At 44.0% G+C, this 24964-nt stretch overlaps 1 protein-coding gene and 1 non-coding gene across 5 annotated transcripts in view; one reads left to right on the top strand and one right to left on the bottom strand.

Moving 5' to 3' along the window:
- The window catches only part of LOC137375432 (glutamate-rich protein 6-like), a 63375-nt gene that overhangs the window by 9619 nt on the left and 28792 nt on the right, over nucleotides 1-24964 (top strand). For 3 of the 4 annotated variants that reach the window (XM_068042638.1, XM_068042636.1, XM_068042640.1), the window contains 7 exons: nucleotides 1616-1743; nucleotides 4105-4182; nucleotides 6730-6815; nucleotides 11314-11451; nucleotides 14651-14728; nucleotides 21807-21869; nucleotides 23152-23217. In XM_068042638.1, the coding sequence (XP_067898739.1) occupies nucleotides 1616-1743; nucleotides 4105-4182; nucleotides 6730-6815; nucleotides 11314-11451; nucleotides 14651-14728; nucleotides 21807-21869; nucleotides 23152-23217 (637 nt within the window). The remainder of the gene's footprint in view (nucleotides 1-1615; nucleotides 1744-4104; nucleotides 4183-6729; nucleotides 6816-11313; nucleotides 11452-14650; nucleotides 14729-21806; nucleotides 21870-23151; nucleotides 23218-24964) is intronic. The other variant, XM_068042639.1, reaches the window with a different exon arrangement.
- On the bottom strand, nucleotides 5254-5324 carry trnag-gcc (transfer RNA glycine (anticodon GCC)). Its single transcript has one exon. It is a non-coding gene; the product is annotated as a tRNA-Gly (tRNA).

The raw sequence follows: 24964 nt of genomic DNA, 5'->3' as shown, positions 1-24964 counted from the left end.
CCTCATTTTGAGGTATGCCTGGTGTTGCTCCTGGCATGCTCCCCTACACTCTTCATTGAACCAGGATTGGACTCCCAGCTTGATGGTAATGGTAGAGTGGGGGATATGCTGGGCCATGAGGTTATAGATTGTGGTTGAATACAATTCTGCTGCTGATGATGACCCACAACGCCTCATGGATGCCTAGTTTGCATTGCTAGATCTGCTTGAAATCTATCCCATTTAGCACAGTGATAGTGCCACACAACACGATGGAGGGTATCCTCAAGGTGAAGACAGGACCTTGTCTCCACAAAGACTGTGCGGTGGTCACTCCTACCAATATTGTCATGGACAGATGCATCTGCTACAGGCAGATTGGCAAGGACAAGATCAAGTAGGTTTTTCCCTCTTGTTGGTTCCCTCACCACCTGCATCACTTCCAGTCTAGCAGCTATGTCCTTTAGGATTTAGCCAGCTCCGGCAGTAATGGTGCTACCGAGCCACTCTTGGTGATGGACTTTGAAATCCCCCACCCAGAGTACACTCTGTGCCCTTGCCATCCTCAGTGCTTCTTCCAAGTGGTGTTCAACATAGAGGAGTAAGGATTCATCAGCCAAGCAGGTGGGGGCGGGAGTTATGTGGTAATCAGCAGGAAGTTTCCTTGCCCATGTTTGCCATGAGACTTCATGGTGTCCAAAGTCAATGTTGAAGACTCCCAGAGCAACTCCCTCCCAACTGTATACCGCTGTGCCACCACCTCTGCTGGGTCTGTCCTGCCAGTGGGAGAGGACATTCCTGGGGATGGTGATGGCAGTGTCTGGGACATTGTCAGTAATGTATGATTCCACGAGTATGGGCTGTTGCTTGACTAGTCTGTGAGACAGCTCTCCCAACTTTGGCACAAGCCCCCAGATATTAGTACGGAGGACTTTGCAGGGTCAACAGAACTGGGATTGCCATTGTTGTTTCCGGTGCCAAGGTCAATGCCGAGTGGTCTGTCTGGTTTCATTCCTTTTTGACTTCGTAGCGGTTTGATACAACTGAGTGGCTTGGCTAGGCCATTTCAGAGGGCATGTAAGAGTTAACCACACTGCTGTGGGTCTGGAGTCACATGTAGGCCAGACCAGGTAAGGACAGCAGATTTCCTTCCCTAAAGGACATTAGTGAACCAGATGAGTTTTTATGACAATGATTTCATCAGACTAGCTTTTAATTTCAGATTTATTAATTGAATTTAAATTCTACCTATTCTACCTTCTGCTGTGGTGGAATTTGAACCCATGTCCCCAGAGCAATACCCTGGGCCTCTGGGTTACTAGTTCAGTGACAATACCACTATGCCACTGCCTCCCTACGTGGTGTCAATTTTTGTTGTGGGTCCCTCGAAGTGTTTGCAATTTTTTGAGTTATTAGAGGCTATCAATATTTGCAGGGGTTTGGCAGGAGTATCCTGATATTTGCTCTCATCCCCCGGAGTTTAACAATATTTCAAGGACTCCCCCACACAGATACATTTTACAAACACCACATCACAAGGTAATAGTCTGTGAATTCCATACAACAGAAGATTTGCTCTTTAAGTTCCAAGTCTGTTTGCGATATGTATTTGTTAACTTGCATCTTCATCAATCAGGGCCGATGAAACCACTCCTTATCTTTTGGACTCTCCTGCTGAAAGCCTTGGTACTTGTGAGCCCCTACTAATGTCGGTTCTAACACAGACCGATTCCAGCTGGCTTCTTAGTCACAGCCTCAAGAAAGGTACTATGCTTTCTCTAAAAGTAAAAGCTGGAAAATAACAGAGAAAAGTGAAACAAACTGTTCACAGGCGTTGCCACATTGTCCTAAACGGAGGAGTGAATCTCCCCAAAATAGAGACAAATGACAATTGAGAAACATTGTGAAGTGAATAGATTTGCCTTCTCTGTAACATTTAGGACAATGTGGCAATTTGGGTGAGCAGAATTTTTGTTCTTTTCTGTTACTTTCCACCACATTCCCTTGTATGTACTTGTAATTCGTACTGTAGTCTGCACTATTATGGCACACTTTTCATGTAGGTGTTTCGATAAGATATGGGATGGACCTGACCTGTGAAAAAATTGTCTCATTATATCCCAATTGCTTCTTTGTGTATCTGTTTACAAACCTGACAGAATGTCCCAGCTTCACCAACAACAATTGGCATTTATATAGTGCCTTTAATGTAGTAAAATGTCCTAAGGTGTTTCTTAAACACATTGTCAGACAAAATTTGATACCGAGCCACACAAAGAGATATTAGACAGGTGACCAAAAGATTGATTGAAGAGGTAGGTTTTAAGAAACAACTTGAAGGAGGTGGAGAGGGTTAAGGAGGGAATTCCAGAGATTAGGGTCCAGGTAGCTGAAGGCACGGCTGCCAATGGTGGAATAAATAAAATTGGGGGTGTGCAAGAGGCCAGAATTGGAGGAACGTAGTACTAGAGGAGGATACAGAGATAGGAAGGGGCAAGGACATTTAAACAAAAGGATGAAAAGGTTAAAATCCCATGTTACAGCAACGACTACAGATCAAAAGTACCTTATTGGCTGCAAAGCACTTTGGGATGTTCTGAGATGGTGAAAGGTGCTATAGAAATGCAAGTCTTCCTTCACTGGAGTATAATTGCAGGCAGCATTAAGTTGCTGCTGGGTTTTTTTTTATAAACATGCCCTTAGCATGTATCTGCTTCCACCTTCACTTGGTCTGCGCATTCACAATTTACTGTCTGGTAATGCATAGAGCTTTCTCATGGCAGCAAGACTGTCATAAAACTTCAGTGCTGCCGGATGCAAACTATTGTATGCTACTACCTCCCCACACCCCAAACAAGGACACTAGCATAAGTAGCAAGGGTGAGGCTATTCCTGTATTGAGCACATAAGAACATAAGAAATAGGAGCAGGAGTAGGCTATACTGCCCTTTGAATCTGCTCTGCCATTCAGTAAGATTATGACTGATCTTCTACCTCAACTCCACCTTCCCGCACTATTCCTATATCCCTTGATTCCCTCAGTACCCAAAAACCTATCGATCTCCCTGTCTTGAATTTACTCGACAAGCTCGACACAGCTTCCTGGAGTAGAGAATTCCAAAGATTCACCACCCTTTGAATAAAGAAATTTTTCTTCGTCTTGGTCCTAAATGGCCAATCCCTTATTCTGAGACTGTGATCCCTAGTTCTAGACTGCCCATCCGTGGGAAACATCCTCCCAGCATCTATCCTATCAAGCCCCTTAAGAATTTTGTTTGTTTCAATGAGATCATCTCTCATTCTTATAAATTCTAGGGAATATAGGGCTAGTCTACTCAGTCTCTCCTGGGAGAACAATCCCCTCGTCGCAGTTATCAGTCTAGTAAAGTCTACGTTGCACTCCTTCTAAGGCAAGTATTTACCTTGTCTCTGGCATGGCAACGTAGTGGCTAGCCCATACACTGTTTGAGAGAAGGTGTAATGGCCTGCTAATCCACATTATATGGGTTCTCCTGAGGTTTCAGCCTTGCCGTGGAGGGCCTGAACCCTTGAAGATCTGGCAAAAGCAAACAGGTTTATTTATTTGCCCCCTTACAACGTGAGAGTCTTTCCAAGACTGGGCACCCTATTCCCCATGTGGATCACAAATGGCACTCGGTCCCTGCCAGGCATTCTTAATTTATGTGATCTCCTGCCTGACTCCATTTATTTCAGCAGGGTCAGCACTGGTGCTCAGTGGTGAATCCATCCTGGTGCTTACACTGGATTCGATAATCCACGGATTTTCAGTCCCATATTAGCAAATAGAGCAAATTTCTGGCATGTTTCTTCAAAGGAGTGACATTTTTCATGCTCTATAATAGTCTGCGTAAAATCTAAAGTGCGTATATTTGTAAATTATATGTAAGTCCCAGATCCTTTAACTAATAGCTGGTAGTGTCCTGGTATTATATCCTTAACATGTATTCTGTTTCCAGAAAGGGGCACAGCAGCTTAATGGAAACAGAGCTTGAGCTATGCAGGGAATTTGACCTGAATATAATACAGCAACTACTTTCTGCAGAATCTGCTTTCTAACGTATTGTTCACTTCAATCTCAATCATGTTTTGCGATCACGCCTCAAGAAAAACTCGAAATTGCAGAAGAGAGAGAGTCAGAATTCTTTAGCAAGCTATCGGCATACTTTAGCTCCGAGAGCTCAGGTACTTCTATTGGTATAAATTAATAATATGCCTGTTCTTGACCAATTTAAAGGGGCTGTTATTTAACCCTCCACATCCCCCCCCCCCAACCCCCCGCCGCGAAGTGGCAATATCCCAACAACTTCCACAACCAAGTCGGTCTCAGCATATGTGGGACACCTGCCAGTCGGAGTGAGTGGAAGGTGTACGTGGAGCGGAAGAACTCCCCCACCTACCCTAAGCACCCACAATCAAACCAACTGTAGCACAAATGAGTGAGGAGACAGGCCCAGCAATGCACAATATGGTGCTGCTGTAACACGTCATCCCATCCACCCTCCTCCTCCCTCATCAGGGTTGACCGCAATCCTACTATTGAGCTCTCCTCACTCTTATATATGGAACTGTATAACTCCCCAAGGCCTCTACCTGTAACTGTGGTGAAATATCACATACTCTCTATGAAATCAGATAATCTGTTTCAGTGATGCTGATTGAGGGATAAATGTCGGCGAGGATACTGGGGATGACTCCCTGCTCTTCTTCAAATAATGACATCTGAGAGGGTTGATGAGGTCTTGGTTTAACATTTCCTTCAAAAGACTGCACTGAAGTGCCCATCTAGATTATATAGTCTTTAGAGTGGGTCTTGAACCCACAACCATGGGGCAGAGGAGAGAGCACTAGGCACTGAACCAAGGCTAACATCTTAATTGCATCTCAATCTCAAATCATTTCTGTGAAGAAAAGATTGACCACATTTATTTAGAGATATAGCACTGAAACAGGCCCTTCGGCCCGCCGAGTCTGTGCCGACCAACAACCACCCATTTATACTAATCTTACATTAATCCCATATTCCCTACCACATCCCCACCACCTACCTACACTAGGGGCAATTTACAATGGCCAATTTACCTATCAACCTGCAAGTCTTTGGCTGTGGGAGGAAACCGGAGCACCCGGCGAAAACCCATACAGTCATAGGGAGAACTTGCAAACTCCACACAGGCAGTACCCAGAACTGAACCCGGGCCACTGGAGCTGTGAGGCTGCAGTGCTAACCACTGCGCCGCCCAATAGGAGTATCACTGCATTGGCCGGGAATCAAACCCGGGCCTCCTGCATGGCAAGCAAGAATTCTACCACTGAACCACAAATGCAATCACATCCTGAAATAGAAGAGGCCTCTTGAGATCACATTTATATAAAACATCAGGAATCTCAGCTATTTTGCCCTCTCTAGCTCAAGGCACTGGGGTCAACTGCAGAACCTTTAACATTGCTGCCCAGTAGAGATCAGCTATCACCCAGCATCAAATCTGGGACATTCCTATCTCTACCTGGCTGTTCATTTCCCTTCTAAAGCTATCTGCAACGGGATGATTATTAACAATTTTCTCACAAACTATATTATGTTACATACAATTGACAGCACAAAAAAAGCCCATTTGACCCAACTGGCCTGTGCAGTGTTTATGCTCTGCACGAGCCTCCTCCCACCCTGCTTCATCTCACCCTATCAGAATAATCTCCTGTTCCTTTCTTTCTCATGTACTTATCTATCTTTGCCTTAAAAAGCATCTATGCTATTTGTCTCAACTATTCCATGTACTACCAAGTTCCACATTCTAATCACTCTCCTGAATAGTTATAACCCCTAGTTTTGATCTCCCCACAAGTGGAAAAATCATCTCTACATCTGCTCTACCAAAGTCCTTCATAATTTTAACAACCTCTATTTGATCGCCCCCCCCCCCTTAGTCTTCTCTTTTCTAGAGAAAAGAGCCCCATCTTGTTTAGCCTTTCCTGATGGGCATAGCTTCCCAGTTCCTGTCTCATCCTTGTAAATCATTTTTGCACCTTCTCCAGTGCCTCTATATCCTTTTTTGTGATACGGAGACCAGAACTGATATTAAATTTGCAATGTATGCTGCACACTCCTTAGTTGGGCATCACCATTCTGTGAGACAAAATCATACCTGCAGCTGGACACTTCTACCACTGTTTGGAGTTTGTCTAGCCCCCAGAAGCTGTAGACCTCCATACCTTGCCTGCAGCATTGCTAATGCACTCCGAGGAAAATTTCTGTACTGAATTTTCATGGGCAAAACCTATCTGTTCGTTGCACCCAATTTGCCCAAGTGGTTAGTGCCACTGGCACTGTACCAGGTACATTTTTGATGATGAGCATTTAACAAAAGTGCAGACACATTTTCCAATTAACAAAATAGTGTTAAAGTGATTTGTTGTTCAGATGAGCATGTTACAATGACACTTGCATACCTAAGTCTCATTTCCAGACCCTTCATTAATCTTCACTGGGTGCATAATGAGGGGGGAAACATTGCTCCTGTTTGCTTGTATGGTGGTTACTGCAGTCACAAACAGATTTTAAAACACTTCCGTTAATAGGTCGACATATAAATTAACAAGTGTAGCTGGACAGCCTCATTGAGTTACACGACTCAATATGTTGAATGCGAGTAAAATATCATGCAGTTTGGTGACAAAAATGTTCCCTGGAAATCTGAGGTTGGACCATTTATTATTCTGTATTGCTTTCAGATAAAGAGTCTTGCTCAATCCTGGAAGATGACGTCAGTGACTCAACCTCAAAAGGGAGCCTTGACGACCTCATTGTTCATACTGAGGTATGTGACCTGACTGACTGCCGCTCAGTGTTTCAGAGTGTTTACATTAAACTCATGTAGAATAAAAGGATTGTGGATCCTTCTATCCTCAATGTAGTCCAGATTGCACATACTATGCACAGCTTCAGATAAACACATCTGACTTTGATAGATTCGTGCTGCACATAGCCTCCGGTGCACGCCTTCAGATGAATGCACCAATCCTCAATATAGTGCAGGTTTCACATGCTGTGCACTCTTCAGATCATTACCTCAATTCTCTGACAAAATACAGGTTGCAGAAACCATGAACCCTCAGATCAACCAGTCTTTCAATACAGTATGGGCTTTATGTACTGTGAACTGATTGAGATGCGCCCAATCCCCTGATACACTACAGGCTGCACATTTTACATATAATATTAAATAAAAACAAGAAATGCTGGAACCACTCAGCAGGTCTGGCAGCATCTGTGGAAGGAGAAGCAGAGTTAACGTTTCGGGTCAGTGACCCTTCTTCGGAACTCTTTTACACATTTTACAACCTTTCTTCAGAATGACATATCAAGCATCAGTAGAGAATATTCTACACTGTACACTCCTTCAAATCTACCCACATATCCCAGCTCCATGGCGCAAGAGAGGCCCTTCATCATTTTGTATTTAAGAATGCTTCTGAACTATGTCAAAAAAAGGAAAAACAGCAGAACAGGACACTTTCATTGCAGTGAGATTTTTGCATCACCTTCACTTTACATCATTGGTTAATAAACCTTGTTAATTATTCTCTGTGATCTGATTTTCTATCCAGAGCTCTAGCCATGATCAACTGGTTAAATTTGAACTCCCCCCCCACCCCCTCACCAGAGGCTGAGCCATACTGACCAAGAGAAGGTCTGCATTAATAGTATCTCTCAGCTGGAGCAGTTGAAGTGGTGCCACGGCCAGCCTCAGTGCCCTCTGAATAGGGAAAAGAAACATCAACAACTTATATTTATATAATGCCATTAACGTAATAAAATATCTCAAGGTGCTTCACAGGGGTGTTACAAAGCAAAATTAGACACCGAACCACATAAGGCGATATTAGGACAGATGGCCAAAAGCTTGGTCAAAGAGGTAGGTTTAAAGGAGTGTCTTAAAGGAAGAAAGAGAGGTAGAGAGTTGGAGAGGTTTAGGGAGGGAATTCGAGAGCTTAGATCCGTGGCAACTGAAGACACAGTCACCAATGGTGGAGCAATTAAAATCGGGGATGCTCGAGGTCGGAATTAGATGAGTGCAGATATCTCAGAGGGTTGTGGGACTGGAGGAGATTACAGAGATGGGGAGCGACAACGCCCTTGATGGATTTGTAAACAAGGATGATAATTTTAAAATCAATGTGTTGCTTGACCAGGAGCCAATGTAGGTCAGTGAGCACAGGGGTGGTAGGGGAATGGGACTTGGTGAGAGTAAGGACACAGGCAGCAGAGTTTTGGAGGACCTCAAGTTTATGGTGGGAGACCAGAAGTGCGTTGGAATTTCAAGTCTTGTCTTCCAGAGTCTTCCAAGTGTTTACACTCCTAATCGCTAAGCGGCCTTTCCTGCTGAAAGTGAGCAGTCTCTCCGGGCATCAGGTGAGGACCAGGTTGAATGTAGCTACAATGTTCCTGTGATCAAATTGTCTCTCAATATTTGCTGTTAAATCACACATAGAGAGTGACTGATAGATTTGTAGGTGTGTGAGTGACAAACATTTGTTTCTGCCTGTATTAGATTGTTGATATGAATTCCTTATCACTGGTAACAGTACACACAGTAGTAATTACAGGTGCTACGGGCTGTTTCTGCAAGACACGGAAAATATGTCTTTTGCTGTGGTTGGCAAAGGTCAGTTAATGTGTGGTTGACTCTTAAGGGGCAATTTTAATCTAACCTGCATGTTGGGCATCCAAAGAGATCAGGTCCATCCCTGGTTTTACATGAAATTAATGGACTGTAATATTGGGCAGGGTGTAAAACCTATGTTCAAACCGATCTCATTGGTTTCCCACCTGGTGAGTTAGGTTAAAATTGCTCCCTTAGTTTCTATGAGGCAAAAGGAGGATAATGTGTTAGAATGGTTACAGCACAGAATGGTTCAGGCTATTGAGCCTATGCCAGCTCTCCGCAAGAGAAATTTAGCTAGTTCTGCTCCCCCACCCTTTCCCTGAAGCACTGCAAGGTTTTTTCACTTCCGAGCTAGTATCCTGTGCATATCTTTTTATAGCGTTGACTAAATGATTACAAGTGGTAGAATACATTAATCCTTGGTCTGACATCTTCATAGGATCTTGAAACATGTTGGGAAGGGTAGGTAACTGGTTCAAATCAGTGAATCCATTCAACCTGAGATGGTGGTTTTGACTGACAGCTTTATCTGAGACTTATAAAAACAGGTCAGGGTCAGTGATTGGTTGTATTCCTTCTTGATGGATAACTCAAGTCATTTCAATTATGGATTTATATTGGACTGCTTGTACCTAAACAAGTCTGTCTACAGTCTAGTTAGTAGAGAAACTGGGCTAGTTTGAGTGTGGCAGTGGGTCAACATGTAGAATGGAGCATTCATTTTGATGGTCCAATATGTGTTGAAAGGCAGATTGGGGCATGAGTCTATTATTTAGATACATTGCGGAGGATTGCAAAATCCACTGGAACATATACTGTTTCACATTGATACCATGTACATTTGTCTGTTCTATGTTGAATAACGTGTTTATTAGTTTTTAGCTCAAGTTTTATTCTGGTAAATTGTATATTCAGTCTGCTATTTAAAGATGAGGAGAATCATATTTTGGTATGTGGTATAATCTGGTGAGGTGGTGTAAAATGGTTATGAATCTTTGTTTGATCAGTGGGTCTCTCTTGCTATCATTAGCTAGATATTGGGAAGATAAAGATATACTCCTAATGCTAAGGGATTTAAGATACATTTATTTGGGACGTCAGTGGTGGTCAACCCAAGTGTGTGTTACAGAAGAAGGGCGATGAGATCCACAATAATGTTGTAGAGTCATTACAGCACAGAAGGAGGCCATTCAGCATATGAAGTCCAGTCCTATGCGGCCAGCTCTCTGTAGAGCAATCCAATCAATCCCATTCCCCTGCTCTATCACCATAGTCCAGCAAGTTTATTTCCCTCAAATGCCCATCCAATTTCCTTTTGACATCATTCATCATCTCCGCTTCCACCGTCCTCGTAGGTAGCAAGTTCCGGGTTATTTCCACTCACTGCATTAAAAAAGTTTTTTCTCACATCCCTCCCCCACATCTCTTACCCAAAACCCTAAATCTGTGTCCTCTAGTCCTTGTAACATCGGCTAATGGGAACAACTTTTCTTTGTCTACCTTATCTAAACCTATCATAATCTTGTACACCTCTAACAAATCTCCCCTCAATCTCCTTTGGTCTGAGGAAAACAACCCCAGCTTCTCTAACCTAACCTCATAGTTAAAATCCCTCATCTGTGAAACCGTTCTGGTAAATCTCCTCTGCACCTTCTCAAGCACCCTCACATCCTTCATAAAGTGTGGAGACCAGAACTGGAAGCAATGCTCTAGTTGGAGCCTAACCAGAGCTTTATAAAGCTTCAGCATAACGTCCCTGCTTTTGTACTCAATATCTCTATTTATGAAGCCCAAGATCCCATATTCTTTGCTAACTACTCTCTCAATATGTCCTGCCGCCTTCAAAAATCTATGCAAGTGAACTCCAAGGTCACTCTGTCCCTACACACTCTTTAGAACTGTGACATATAGTCTATATTGCTTCTCCCTATCACTTACACCAAAATGCATCACCTCACACTTCTCTGTATTAAATTCTCTCTGCCATTGTCTGCCCATTCTGCTAGCCTGTCTATGTCCTGTTGCAGTCAATTAGTATCACCCGCACTGTCTGCCACACCTCTGAGTTTGGTATCATCGACCAAATTTTGAAATTTTACTCTGTATTCCATTATCCAAGTTATTTATATATATTTAAAAAAAGCAGTGGTCCTAGCACTGACCCTTGGTGAACACCATTGTCTACCATCCTCCAGTCTGAAAAACAACCATTTACAATGACTTGCGGTTTTCTGTCCTTAAACCATTTCATCCCTCCTATCCCATCAGCCTCAATTTTGTTAACCAGCTTTTTATGTGGTACTTTGTTAAGCGCTTTCTTAAAATTCATATCGACAACGTACATTGCCTTCCCTTCATCAACACTCTGTGTTACTTCATCAAAAAATTCAGTTGGATTAATCAACACAATCTGCCTTTTACAAATTCATACTGGCTTTCCTTAATTAACTCAAACCTCTCGAAGTGCTTGTTGGTTTTTTCCCCTGGTTATTGTTTCTAAACCTTGAATGGGATGTCAGTCAAGTTTTAGAGTGATGTAAAGTCGTGCCTATTTATCATTACATATTGGCCAAATACTCTAGCTGTTAATTTTCTCCATAGTCTCCTTGTATGTTTGTTCCTGATAGTAACTGTTGTCTCTTTTTTTAAGTTTATTGATGATATGAGATCTGGGAAATTGTTTGGATCTACCCTTTACACACTGCCCAGTGTTGGACCACCTACTATTCTGGCTTACAAACATGAGTCCAGAGAGAAACCGATTGACTACAAAGCTATAAGTCCAAAGGTACTTTCTTTTTCATGTTCATCGCAGCAATACATTTTGCATTGAATTATACTTTGGGATTGTAATGTTCCCTGGCACTCGAGGCTATATCAGATGAACGGAATGTGAGAAATTAATTCCTCATATGTAAAAGAAAGGTAAAACTGCATTTTCTAGTTTGCCTTTCATAACTTCAGGACGTCCCAAGGCACTTTACATCCAGTTTTTGTGATGTGTAGTCACTGTTGCAGGAAACACAGCAACCATTCTGCACACAGCAAGCTCCCATGAATGGCAACCAGATAATTACAAGATCATCTGGGGTTTTTTTGTAGTGCTGGTTGAGAGATAAATATTGACCCAGGACACTGGGCCTCATCAGCCGTGCCGCCTCTCTGAGTCAAAAGGTTGTGCTTTCAAGTCTCTCTCTAGGGGCTGGAGCTCAAAACCTATGCTAATGCACCAATGCATTACTGAGGGAGTGCTACACTGTTGAATGTCTTTCGGATGAGACATTAAAATGGAGTTCCTGTCTGTTCTCTGGATGTAAAAAGTCCCATGGCACTATTTCAAAGAAGAACAGGGGAGTTAACCTTGGTGACCTGGTCAATATTTATCTCTCAATCAACATCACTGAAAAAAAAGATTATCTGATCATTATCACATTCTTGTTTGCGGGAGCTTGCTGTGCGCAAATTGGCTGCCACACTTCCTACATTACAACAGTTGCTACACTTCAAAAGTAATTCATTGGCTATAAAGCATTTTGGGATGGCCTGAGGTTGTCATAAATGCAAGGATTTCTTTTGAAGTAATGGCATATATGATTTGTTTTTACATCTACCTGGGAGCATTCTTCAGTACCACACTACAGCATCAGCCTAGAATTCTGCTTTCGGCTCAATCAGGAAATTGAGCCCAGACCTGCTAGATTTGAAACTGTTTTCTTTTGCACATTTCCACCCAAACGCATTTGCATAGTGCCCAAAGGTAAAATCTGCCATGAACCACCGCAATCAAGCAGTGTTTTAGAATGTAGTTTAGAAAAAAAAAGTTGAAAAAAAAATTATTTGATATATTTAAGAGTGGTTACCTGGTGCAGTTTAATTCATACAGCTGATTATCACTAAAACAGCACTTTTAATCAGATAGTTTCGTCCACCACCTGTGAGTAACCTGATTGTAAATAACTGAAACTACTTTAAAAAAAATTAGATAGAACCATTTGCTAGTTATATTGATATTAATTTCTTAGGAAATTTTTTAAACAATTATATTCAACAGCTTTTAAAATGTGCCCATTTAGGGCCTTGAACCCTAAAAAAAACTTTAATTTTAAGCATCTCCTTGAAGGCTTACAAATGGGCACAATTAGCAGAAACTCCCAATGTTGATTCATGCGATCTGGAGCATGGTCAGCTTTGTCAATGGGGCTTGCTCCTCGTGTTATTCAAACTGGTGAAAAAGATTGCAGAAACTCGATTTACACTGAACATAATTTGCGTGTGAAATTCCGCAATCTTTTGCACTAGTTTGGCTGATTTCAGGCAAATTGCGTGGAAAAAAAGCACAACCTAGCGGAAACTGCAGGCTGCACATACCCAGTCAATAAAAATCAATGCGACTCCTGAAAGTCCCAAGGGAAGACTTGCTTCCTTCAATATGCACCGGCAGTTTTAAAGTTACTGTGGGAATTTCAAAGCCATTTATAATGAGTATTACTGCTCACACCACTTCAAGAAATATGGTCAGAAATGGTAGAGGAAACAGTGCTCAGAGTCCACCACCTATGTGTAGAATATGATGCAGGGCAAACTACTATAGAACCAGAGTTACCGAACATTTGGGGACAGGGCGTTTTCAGTAGCACTCAACCAGCTGCAACTTTGTCAGTTTATTAAACACAGAAATAATGTTTAAAAAAGAATTAAAATAATTTCCAAACTTATCAAAGAAACAAAATAGTACTTTTAAAAGTTATGAGAGTTCGAATAATAGCTTCACTGGTGTATGCTAGTCAGCTTGCCCGAACCAATGTAATAGGCAGAATCTTGCAAATTCAACCTCGGGACGGGGCCAGTTTTGTATATTCGGGCACTTTGAATCATGAATCCTTATAAAAGATCATGGTAAACATGAGCCTAAGTGGATTTGGGCATAACTCATTTATGTCTGGAATTGCCCAATTGTTCGTGCTGGTTCGGCCACTTCTGCCTGGATTACACTTATATAACTAATGAAAACTCTATCCTGAAATGTATTTTCCAATCTGCACTGCTTAGGTATAAACTCACTCGTGCTAAGGTTACTGGCTATATTATGTTACAAACTTGTTAAGTGTTTCTCAATGAAACAGTGCCCATCAATAAATATACCTTTCATTTGCTGAAATGAAAACAGAAAATGCTGGAAATACTCAGCAGGTCAGGCAGCATCTGTGGAGAGAGAAGCGGAGTTACCATTTCTGGTCTGTGACCTTTCATCATTTGCTGCCTTATTTTGTGTAGGATTTGTTGGTAAAGGCAGTGAAACACATGTGCTTCTTGTGAGATCTGTAAACTCATTTAAAGTTTCATGTCGTAGGGTTTAGTCTGGAAGTTTCGACCCATGTAAAAACATTAAGATCGCAAGCATTGGGAATTTCCTGGGATAGGGGATTCTCCTGATTCACTACTGTACCTTTGACGGAAGATCGGCAGAAACCCTCTTCCATCAGTGATCCTGCCAGTCTCCCTCTGGAACTGCAGCAATCAATTGGCACAACCCCCTCCCCCTGCAGGAAATTCCCAGTGAAAATGTTTTATACATGAGGGACAATTCCTTGACCCCACACTCCCAGCGGATTTTCCAAGTTGTGATCCATGCAAAGAAGGCTCCCCTCCAGGATCATTAACCAACCCCTGTGCAGTTATTGCACACAGGCTCATTTACCCACTTTTCTCCCATGGCTGGTGGTTTGGCTGTCAAACGAGGCACCAGTCAAGGTTAAACACCGAGCCAGGGAGGGAAAGTTGACAATTAAGTTACTAGCCCAATTTTGAGTTCTGCAGCTCCTAGCAACTAAGGATAGAGGACTAGGAAGGAATAAGTCACTCAATCCAGGAATACAGCCCCAACCTAAGCAGGAGGAGCAAATAACATGGAGGAAAGTGGCAATTTAAAAAGAGACACAATGTTTATTGAAATTTGTAATAATATCGTGTTCCTGTCTTAAATTTAGGTAAAGAGTGGCTGGTTACGAAATCTTAGGGAATGTCATGATTTTAAGGAGTATTGGCAGTGGACCAGGAACAAATTAGTAAGTATGGTGGCCTCTGATGCTAACAATAAGTGTAATTGTTTCACTATCGGCTCAGCTCAGCACTGGCTCAGTTCAGTGCCTGAGTGACAGTGCATCTAACTACCAGTTCATTTCAGTAATAATTCATGTCACTAGCAGCACATCTCAGTGCCAGCGTATTCCACTACCAGCATAACTAGCATTGTTCCCTGTCAGAAGTAGATATTAAATGCTATTACCTACTAACTAGGGATGGGATTCCTACTTTGACATTTTAAATCTGTGCATTTGCCAAATTATTTGAAAATGACAGCAGCCCTCATTCCGTGACAGAATGTTTAATCCTGCTCAGAGAAAGGGCACGGGGGAGCTGTGGGTGATGGAAATATCACATTGCCTCGGAAGGGCTCGTCTTCTGTTGTTTGGGTCGAGGAGGTGTATTGTTAAGAATGGATAAAAAATGTGCCATTCTGCAGCAGTGACAATCCTTGAGGGGAGATTAAATCCCCTGCTGTCCCCCACCTCTGAGAATAAGGTTTTTTCCCCAAAAAAATACCTTATTCATAAAAATCTGTAAAACAAAAATACATTACAAAACAGTTCAAAACAGCATTAAGTTGACATTCCAGAAAGTGCAAAGGAAATCAGTTTTCTTCATGACAGCAGTGAGTTGCCTCCATTCCATTTTACATGTCATGTACATTTTACAGCAAACCCATATTTGGTCGTGGGAGAACCTTCCCCCCCCCCACCCCCCAAATATACTTTATTCATAATAATATGTAAAAAAATACATTACAAAACAGTTCAAAACAGCACCAAGTTGAGATTAAAATGCTGCTGAGTTGACATATGTATCATTTTGTATATTGGGTTCATGCTTGTCATTTCATTATGGGGCGAGATCCTCATCATCGTCAAAGGGAGGTGTAAGCAGAGGCAATTGGGGGCAATTTTATCCTCACCCGCTCCTCAGGAAGCTGGCAGGAGTGGTTAACTACCTGGCAGGGGAAAAAAACACGATCAGTGGCTTTTGTTCCTGTTCCAGGTAGGTTTTGAGTAAAATGGCTCAGTGACGCAGTGGTTAGCACCGCAGCCTCACAGCTCCAGGGACCCGGGTTCAATTCTGGGTACTGTCTGTGTGGAGTTTGCAAGTTCTCCCTGTGTCTGCGTGGGTTTCCTCCGGGTGCTCCGGTTTCCTCCCACCGCCAAAGACTTGCAGGTGATAGGTAAGTTGGCTGTTATAAATTGTCCCTAGTGTAGGTAGGTGGTAGGGCATATGGGATTACTGTCGGGTTAGTATAAATGGGAGGTTGTTGGTCAGCACAGACTCGGTGGGCCAAAGGGCCTGTTTCAGTGCTGTATCTCTAAATAAAAATAAATTAAAAAAATAATAAATTCAGTTCTAGAGCTTCAGGCCAGGGAGCGCGTAACACTGTTTGGGTGGTGATGAAGGATAATGAAGGAGGTGCACCGGTTGACGGTACCTTCATTAAGAAAATCCTTATTGATTGCTGTGGATTCCAAGCTGCGGACATCTTCTGTCTGCAGGACTTCCCCAGCAGTGGATATTTCGACGTGACGTTCAAGAATGTGGTGGGATGCATCAAGTTCATGGAGAAGGGAAACCAGGCATCTCTGTCGATCCTCACAGTGGAGCCACTCTTCATGCTGCCGTAACAACGTGAACGGGTGGTGTCAATTCACCTCTATAAACCCCATGTTCCTGTTGTGGATGTACTCACCTTCCTCACCAGGTACGTCGAGGTGGCCGGCAGCAGCACTGGTGTCAAGGACCCATTTGAGATGTGGACCAGCAAGCGGCAGCTCAAGGCGACCTTGAAGGTCGATGCCAACGGAGCCATCATCCATCCTCCCTCCAGCTTCGCTATCAGGGCAAGTCAAAGCTTGTTGGTCTATGCGGGGCAGCCCAGAGTTTGTCGCACCTGTGGCAAATCTGGTCACGTGGCAGCTAACTGCAACACAGTCGTCTGCAAGAACTGCAAGAAGGAAGGCAAGCAGAGTAAGTGCTGCAACCTGTGCAGTGGGGCAGGCCACCTCTACAAAACCTGCCCCAAACGCTGCCTCAGTTACGCTCAGGTGGCAAGGTCCAGGGAAAGGCCGGGAGAAGGAGCAGCGAATGAGTCTGGTGCTGGGAAGGAGACAAGCGCCCCTCTCCGCAGTGAGGAAAGTCTACCTGAGAAGGAAAAGAAAGGGGAGGCAGCTGAAACCAGCGACCCAACACCTACCCTGTGCCCGGAAACCCCTCCTCTACAGACAGAATCAATGGAGGAGGAGGCAGCAGATGGACAAACTGGTCAGTGGCAAGTGGTACAAAGGAAAACAACAAAGAAAAAAACCTCCAAAAAAGGAACAGGTCACCACCCAAACCAGTGGCAAGAGGAGGCTCCTGTCTGAGACAGACTATGGCAGCTCCTCCTCACTGGACAAGGAAGGGCCGGAATGACGGCACCTGCAAAAGAAGCGGCAGAACTCAAAGGAGCTGGAAGATAAAGCCGCTCTGCTCCGGGACACTGGAAGCTGTGATGGGCCCAGCGTGCTCCAAACCCAAAGCGCCAAACCTGGGATGACCAGCGCATCCCAGCTCTGGGACACCAAGAGCAAAGAAACACCTGGTGCACTCCAGCTCCGGGAAGCCGGGAGCAGTGATGTCTTCGAGGAGGAACAGAGGGGAAAGACACCAACAGCAGAGGACAGCCCAAGCCTTGCTGCCTACAAGACCCCATCGATGTCACCCGAGCGAAACAAACCCCCAATGAGAAACCAGAAGGGGTTTCTGAGCGCAACAAATGTGAAACAACTTGTGCACACTATGGGCATGCAGGAACATACCCAAGGACTGGGACTATCAAGGACAACTGGGTGTGGGAAGCAACAACTAACTTTAAAATGGGTATAAATATTGCTTCGATTAATGTGCGTAGTATTAAATCCACTATGCGATGTGTTTCAATCTGCTGTTTCTGCAGGAGTGTTTCTGCAGGTATTCTGCAGGAATACCACACCTCAGCATCTACAGGCAATGGTTAAGGAGGTGGTGGGCGCTCACTTCCTCGTAGTAGATGTAATGTACAACAATGCTCCGCTCCGGTTGATCAACGTGTACGCCCCGGTTCAATGCAGCGAGCGGCTGACTGTCTTCCAGCAGCTCCCACTGCTGCTGGCGACGTCCAGGCCGGTCATCCTAGGCGGTGACTTCAACTGCATCATCGATGCAGCTGAACGATCTGGCAGTGACAACAGAAAACTGGACGCTACGTCCAGATTCCTAATAGATGTAAAAGATGCCAAGCTGCACGACGTCGTCAGCAAACCTGCAGACGGAGCGCAGCGTAGATACACCTGGTCAAGATCGAATGGGTCTGCCCATTCCGGGATTGACTTCCTGTTTGTGTCCCGTGCTATCACGCTCAGATCCACCGATGTCAAGCCGGTGTTCTTCTCTGACCACTGCCTCTTACTGGCTGACTGTCACTTACAGGATGACCAGCGGGTTGGCAGGGGGACGTGGAAGCTCAATGCTACACTGCTAACCCCAGAGAAAATTGAGGAACTCAAAAGAGATTACAAAGGTTGGAGAACCGTGAAACCCCTCTTTGAGTCTCCAGTTCACTGGTGGGAGGCGATTAAGGAGAACATCAAGAGGTTCTTTATCCTCAAAAGTGTTCAGAGGGCGAGAGTGAGACAGAGGGAAATGTCCTGACTCCAGAAAAGAATGCAAAATCTGCAGTCGATGGGGGTTGAGGTCAAGGAGGATCTTCATGAGGTGAAGAGCCAACAGGCCTCGCTCTTTGCCATGGAGGCCTCCAAGATCATCTTCCGGTCCAGAGTCCGCTCCGTTGAGCAGGATGAGACGTGCTCGCGTAATTTCTTCCAAAAGGTACACACAGAGAGCTCTGTTATCAGCAGCCTGAAGGAAGAGGATGGCTCGGTAACGTCTTTGCAGTCTGACATACTAAGGATCAGCAAATCCTTTTATGCTGGGCTGTATGACGCGAAGCCCACAGACAGCTGAGCCTCTCAGTCCTTCCTGTCATCTATCACAGAGGTCTTAGATGACAGCATGAGGGAGAGACTGGACAAACCACTAACTCTGGATGAGCTGACAAATGCCATCCAGTCCTTCGAGACGAGTAAAACTCCCGGAAGCGACGGCTTACCGGTTGAGTTGTATTCAGCTCTGTGGGACTGGGTCGGCCCAGACCTGCTGGAAGTGTAGGAGAGTATGCTTCTGTCTGGCAGCATGTCAGAATTCGTGAGGAAAGGCATCATCACCCTCATCTACAAGCAGAAGTGGGAGAGGGCGGAAATCAGAAATTGGCGGCCCATTTCACTGCTTAATGTAAACTACAAGATTCTGTCCAAAGTCATCAAGTCTGCTCTGGAGTTGGTGATTCACCCTGACCAGACCTGCACTGTATCCGGCAGGAAGATCTCTGATAGTCTCGCGCTACTCAGGGATACGATCGCCTATGTACGGGACAGGAGGGTGGACACCTGCCTCATCAGCATGGACCAGGAGAAGGCTTTTGACAGGATATCGCACACCTACATGATGGACGTGCTCTCCAAAATGGGGTTTGGGGAGGGAATCTGCAATTGGATCAAACTGCTTTACACAAACATCAGTAGCGCAGTCTCAATCAATGGGTGGGAATCGGAAAGTTTCCCAATCCAATCTGGAGTCAGACAGGGCTGTCCTCTCTCCCCGGTCTTGTTTGTTTGCTGTATCGAACCTTTTGCTGAGTCTATTAGGAAGGATTCGAGCATAAGGGAGGTGACAATCCCAGGCAGCGGAGGCACTCAGGTAAAAACCTCCATTTACATGGACGACGTCGCCGTCTTCTGCTTGGATTCACTGTCCGTTTTCAGACTGATGAGCATCTGTGACCAGTTCGAACTGGCCTTGGGAGTCAGAGTTAACCATGGCAAAAGTGAGGCCATGTTCTTTGGAAACTGGGCTGACCGATCTTTTGTCCCCTTCACCGTCAGGTCAGACAACCTGAAGGTGCTGGGGATATGGTTCGGAAGGGTTGGGGCGTGTGCCAAAATCTGGAAGGGGCGAGTAGCCAGGGTACACCATAAACTTAGCATGTGTGAGCAGCAATCTCTCTCCATTGTGGGTAAGAACCTGGTCATCAGGTGTGAGATGCTCACATTGTTGCTGTATGTGGTGCAGGTCTGGCCCATACCCCACTCCTGCATCGTGGCGGTCACCCGAGCCATTTTACGCTTTATCTGGAGATCCATAATGGACCGGGTCCGGAGGGACATGATGTTCAAATCTCTGGATAAGGGCGGGAAAAATGTACCCAACGTCGCCCTCATCCTGATGACCACCTTCATGTGCGGCTGCATCAAGCTGTGCGTAGAGCCGCAGTGTGCAAAGACCAAGTGTCACTATGTGCTGAGGTTTTATCTGTCCCCAGTGTTGCGAAGGATGGGTCTGGTCACATTGCCGCGGAACACTCCATCCAGTTGGACCGTGCCATACCACCTATCCATCGTGGGAAAGTTTTTGCGGGAAAGCACCTTTGACCACCTGTCGGATGGCTCCCTGAGCAGACCGCCAAAGTCATTTGGCGGAATGCCTCATCACCAAAACTTTCAAACAAGCACCAAGACGTAGCTTGGCTGGTGGTGAGAAGAGCTCTCCCCATCAGATCCTTCCTGCACACCCGGAGTCTCGCGCCCTCCACACGCTGCCCTCGAGGTGGCTGAGGTGGGGAAGAGACAGTTGCCCACCTCCTTCTGGAATGTGCCTTTGCAAAGCAGGTGTGGAAAGAGATGCAGTGGCTTTTGTCAAGGTTCATCCCAAGCAGCTCTGTAACACAGGAGATAAACATCAATTGCTGCAGGAGGACCATCAATTCGGTGAAAGACGCTCTTTGATCTGCACGAAACTTGCTGGTCTTCCAGCGCAAAGAGTTGTCCACGACTGAGTGTTGCAGGCTGGCACATTCCAAGGTCCAGGACTACGTGCTGAGGGACGGACTAAAGCTTGGGGCAGCCGCTGCAAAGGCTCAATGGGGAAAGACCACTGTTAAGGTCCTCCCACCAAAGTGAACTGAGGGGCTGGACCCTTGGGAAACCTCTTGGACTGTCTACACTAAATATCGTTTTGCTGTAAAATGTACTTGGCAGATAAAATGGAATGGAAGGGCTGTGAGGCAACTCACTCTTGTATTGAAGGAAACTGATTTCCTTTGCGCTTTTTGGAATGTTAACTTGCTACTGTTTTGAACTGTTTTGTAATGCTTTTTTTTTACAGATTTTTATGAATAAAGTGTATTTTGTGAAAAAAAAAGGAAACTGGCAGGAGTAGTTGTGACAGGGTGTAAAACTGACTTTCCAACTAATTCCATAGGCTTCCTGAGGGGCAGCTTGGGTTAAAATTGCACCCAAATTGTTTTCCTACAGTATGCTCTCATGCACCCCCTGTTGGCTTTTTACAGACTTGGCAGGGGCCAAGCCGCAGACAACTCCAACAGCAATATCAGGTTGAGGATGAGAGAATATTAAGGAAAATGGGGGAAGTGTCGGCATTAAGAAAAATAGAGAACGGGAAATTTTCATAGTTTTTTGTTCAGAATTAAAGGCAGGCAGACCTTTTTGTTCTGGCTTATCAAGTCCTTTATTATTCTGCATCTTTGGTGTTGGAGCTGAGCGTGTGGCCAGGGCAACAACAACAACTTATATTTATATAGCACCTTTCATGTAATAAAACATCCCAAGGCACTTCACAGGAGCATTGTAAAACAAAATATGACACTGAGCCAATAAGGAGATATTAAGTCAGACGACCAACAGCTTGGTCGAAGAGAAGGGGTTTAAGCAGTGTCTTAAAGGAGGAAAGTGAGGTGGAGATACTGCTTCACAGAGTAAGAGGCAAACTAAGTGAGGCCCAAGCTATTCTAGCACACCTCCGAGTGGCTGCATGCAGAGTGCGACCCAGGTCAGCCTGCCTGTTCATTCTCTGTCAATCAAAGAGAGAGGACTCCTCTATTTACTGCTTACAAATGCAAAAAATCAGTCCTATTGTACTAATAAAAGTTGCTTCATGTCTTACAACCAGATGCAAAAAGAACATCCACATCTCAGCACTGCGAAACAGCTCAGCTGGAATCAAGAGTTGGTGGTGAGTACAGGGCCCAATGAAGATGTCACAGAGCACATTGTAAAACTGGCTCACATTCAGTTATCACCAGGGCTTCTTATTAAAACCCTAATTGTATCAAATAGGGACAGGAGCCAATGAGAGCGATTAAAACTAAACTGAAACTAAAATAATTAAACTATATCCAACAATACTAAAAGAAATCATGAGGAATATCGATTGTGTACTGAGAACTCTCCCTTTTTGAAAAATGGTTGTTACATTGGTCACTCCCCAGTCCTCCCAAGTAGACTCATGAAATACAATTCCCATAGCCTCCATTATTTCTTTCCTCAATTCCCAGAGAATCCTTAGATAAAATCCCATCAGGTACCAGCACCTTGTTCTCTTTCAGCTTAACTAAATCATTTCATTTTACTTCTCATAATATTTTTCATCGTGCTTTTAACAAATTCTGGATCATATTCTCCCCAAATATTCTTCTATTTTGTAAACACTGAATAAAGTACTTACTAAGTATCCCTGCTGATTTCTGTGTGGTCTCTGCCAATACTCCTCACATGGGTCCCACATTTAGCAATTCCCTTTTTTATATTCATTCATGGGATGTGGGCATCGCTGGCTAGGCCAGCATTTATTGCCCATCCCTAATTGGCCTTGATACCTGAGTGGCTTGTTAGGCGATTTCAGAGGGCAGTTACGAGTCCACCACATTGCTGTGGGTCTGGAGTCACATGTAGGCCAGACCAGGTAAGGATGGCAGATTTCCTTCCCGAAAGGCCATTAGTGAACCAGATCGGTTTTACAACGATAGACAATGTAGAGTACCTTATTGTTCTTGTTAATTTTTTTGACATTCTCTCCTCATACTTCTTCTTTGCTTCCCTTATCCGTTAACTTCCTTTTGTATTTTCTCTGGTTCTCTCTTTTTTTTTCTGACCTGTAGACCCCAAATGTTCTCCTCTTCAATTTTAGTTTGAAACAGAAAATTGGCCATTCAGCCCTCAAGCCTGCTGTTAGATCATGGTTGATCTTTACCTCAACTGCATTTACCCCTTCTTTGCCCACTATCCCTTGACACCCTTCCCTAACAAAAATCTATCAGTCTCAGTCTTGTAAATTTCAGTTAACCCCCAACAACCACAACCTTCTGGAGGAGAGGGTTCCAGATTTCCACTGCCCTTTGTGTGAAGAGGTGCTCCCAGATTTCTCCTCAGCAGATTAGATAACAGGAAAACTGGGTGGGGGATTTTGTTAGTAGTACACTTCCATCATTACTAACAAAAACATCCTCCTTCCCTAGGTTAAGGAACAACATCTTTCAAAATTTACTAGCCAGCACAAGTGGAAGCAGTTTAGGCAATCTGTGGTAAGTACAGGTTTCTTAGGTGGGAACACATTGCAAGTTCTCACATCCAGTAATAATGGGACTGGTTAATAAAATACCTCATTATGTAAACGAAATGATTTCAAAACAGGAGAGCTGACTTCAAATATATCTCTCCATGCAAGCTTTGGAAACTTCAGACAAAAGACAAACCTTTCATTTCATGTGTTAATCCTGAGACATCAACTACCTTCCCATCTAGGTTTCCCCTAATTAGTCATCCATTCAGATCAGTGACTCTTATCACCTCTTGCAAACTTACAAATATTATCTGAAGTATTCACCAAACAATCTTGACCTGGTGGTATGCCGTCTACAGGCAATGCCACAGAGACTGGTGGCTCTCTTCTGAAACAGGTACCTAACTCCAGACAGCACTTTGTGTTGCTCACAAACAAGTTGTTAAGATAAAGCATAAGGAATTCCTTTAAGAAACAGCTGACAGAATTGCATTTAAAATCCACAATGCTTGGCCTAATTAGAAGTTTCATATGAGAAGATAGAAATTTATAGTTTGTGTCTTGCTTCTGCCATAAAGTTTATTCAAAATGATAAGTGAGTTCCAAACCTAACTATTGGAAAGATGAAAACTAAAGATGTGTCCAATTTAGTTTGTAAGGTATCTAATCGCTGAAGGAAAAGTTCAGCAAAAAAGTTGCTTCAAAGTAATACACTGAAACCCCAAACTAACCTTACAACCTATATAATTCATTAAAAAAATTTTTATTCATTCGTGGGATGTGAGCATCGTTGGCTGTGCCAGCATTTATTACCCATTCCTAATTGCCCTTGAGAAGGTGGTGGTGAGCTGCCTTCTTGAACCACTGCAGTCTGTGTAGTGAAGGGACACCCACGGAAGATGAAGGTGTAGTGATAATGTCAATGACCTAGCAATCCAGAGGGTCAGGCTAATGCCCTGAGGATATGGGTTCCAGTTACAGCTGGTGAAATTTAAATTCAATTAATAAATAAAAATCTGGAATTGAAAGCTAGTCTCAGTAATGGTGCCATGAAACTATTGATTGTCATTAAAATCCCATCTGGGTCACTTGGGAAGGAGATCTGCTATCCTTACCCAGTCTGGCCTACATGTGACACTAGACCCACAGCAATGTGATTGACTCTTAACTGCCCTCTGAAATGGGCGAGCAAGCCATTCATTCAAGGGCAATTAGGGATGGGCAACAAATGCTGGCCTTGCCAGCAACCCCCACATCTCATGAAAGAAAATAAACAGTGCTGTTAGGGAAGGAGTTCCAGGATTTTCAGCCAGTAATAATGAAGGAACAGCAATGTATTTCCAGGTCAGGATGGTGTGTGACTTGGACGGGAACTGTGAGGTGATGCGCCTGTTGCCCCTGACTTAATAGGATGTAGAGATTGGGGATTTGGAAGGTGCTGTCAAAGGAGGCTTGGTGAATTGCTGCAGTGCATCTCGTAGATGGTACATACTGCAGCCATGGTGCACTATTGGTGGAGGGAATGAATACTTAGGGTGATGGATGGGGTTATAATCAAGCTACTGCTTGACCAACTTTCCCAGGTATGACATTTCAATGTTCCGATAGCTCAAAAACCATCAGACTGGGCACGGTGTAGAGAAGGTAACCATGACAATCAGACAAGGGGCACAGGTTTGAGCCAGCTAAAGGCAAATTGTTTGTGTAGTCAACATCTAGATTGGGCTTCCGGGTAATTTTGGGTATAATTTGCAATTGGATTTAGCTGT

This window comes from Heterodontus francisci, chromosome 11 (genome assembly GCF_036365525.1).
Source record: "Heterodontus francisci isolate sHetFra1 chromosome 11, sHetFra1.hap1, whole genome shotgun sequence".
NCBI classification, from domain to species: Eukaryota; Metazoa; Chordata; class Chondrichthyes; order Heterodontiformes; family Heterodontidae; genus Heterodontus; species Heterodontus francisci.
Note: the sequence above shows the minus strand (reverse complement) of the source record. Positions and strands in the feature narration are given on the sequence as shown.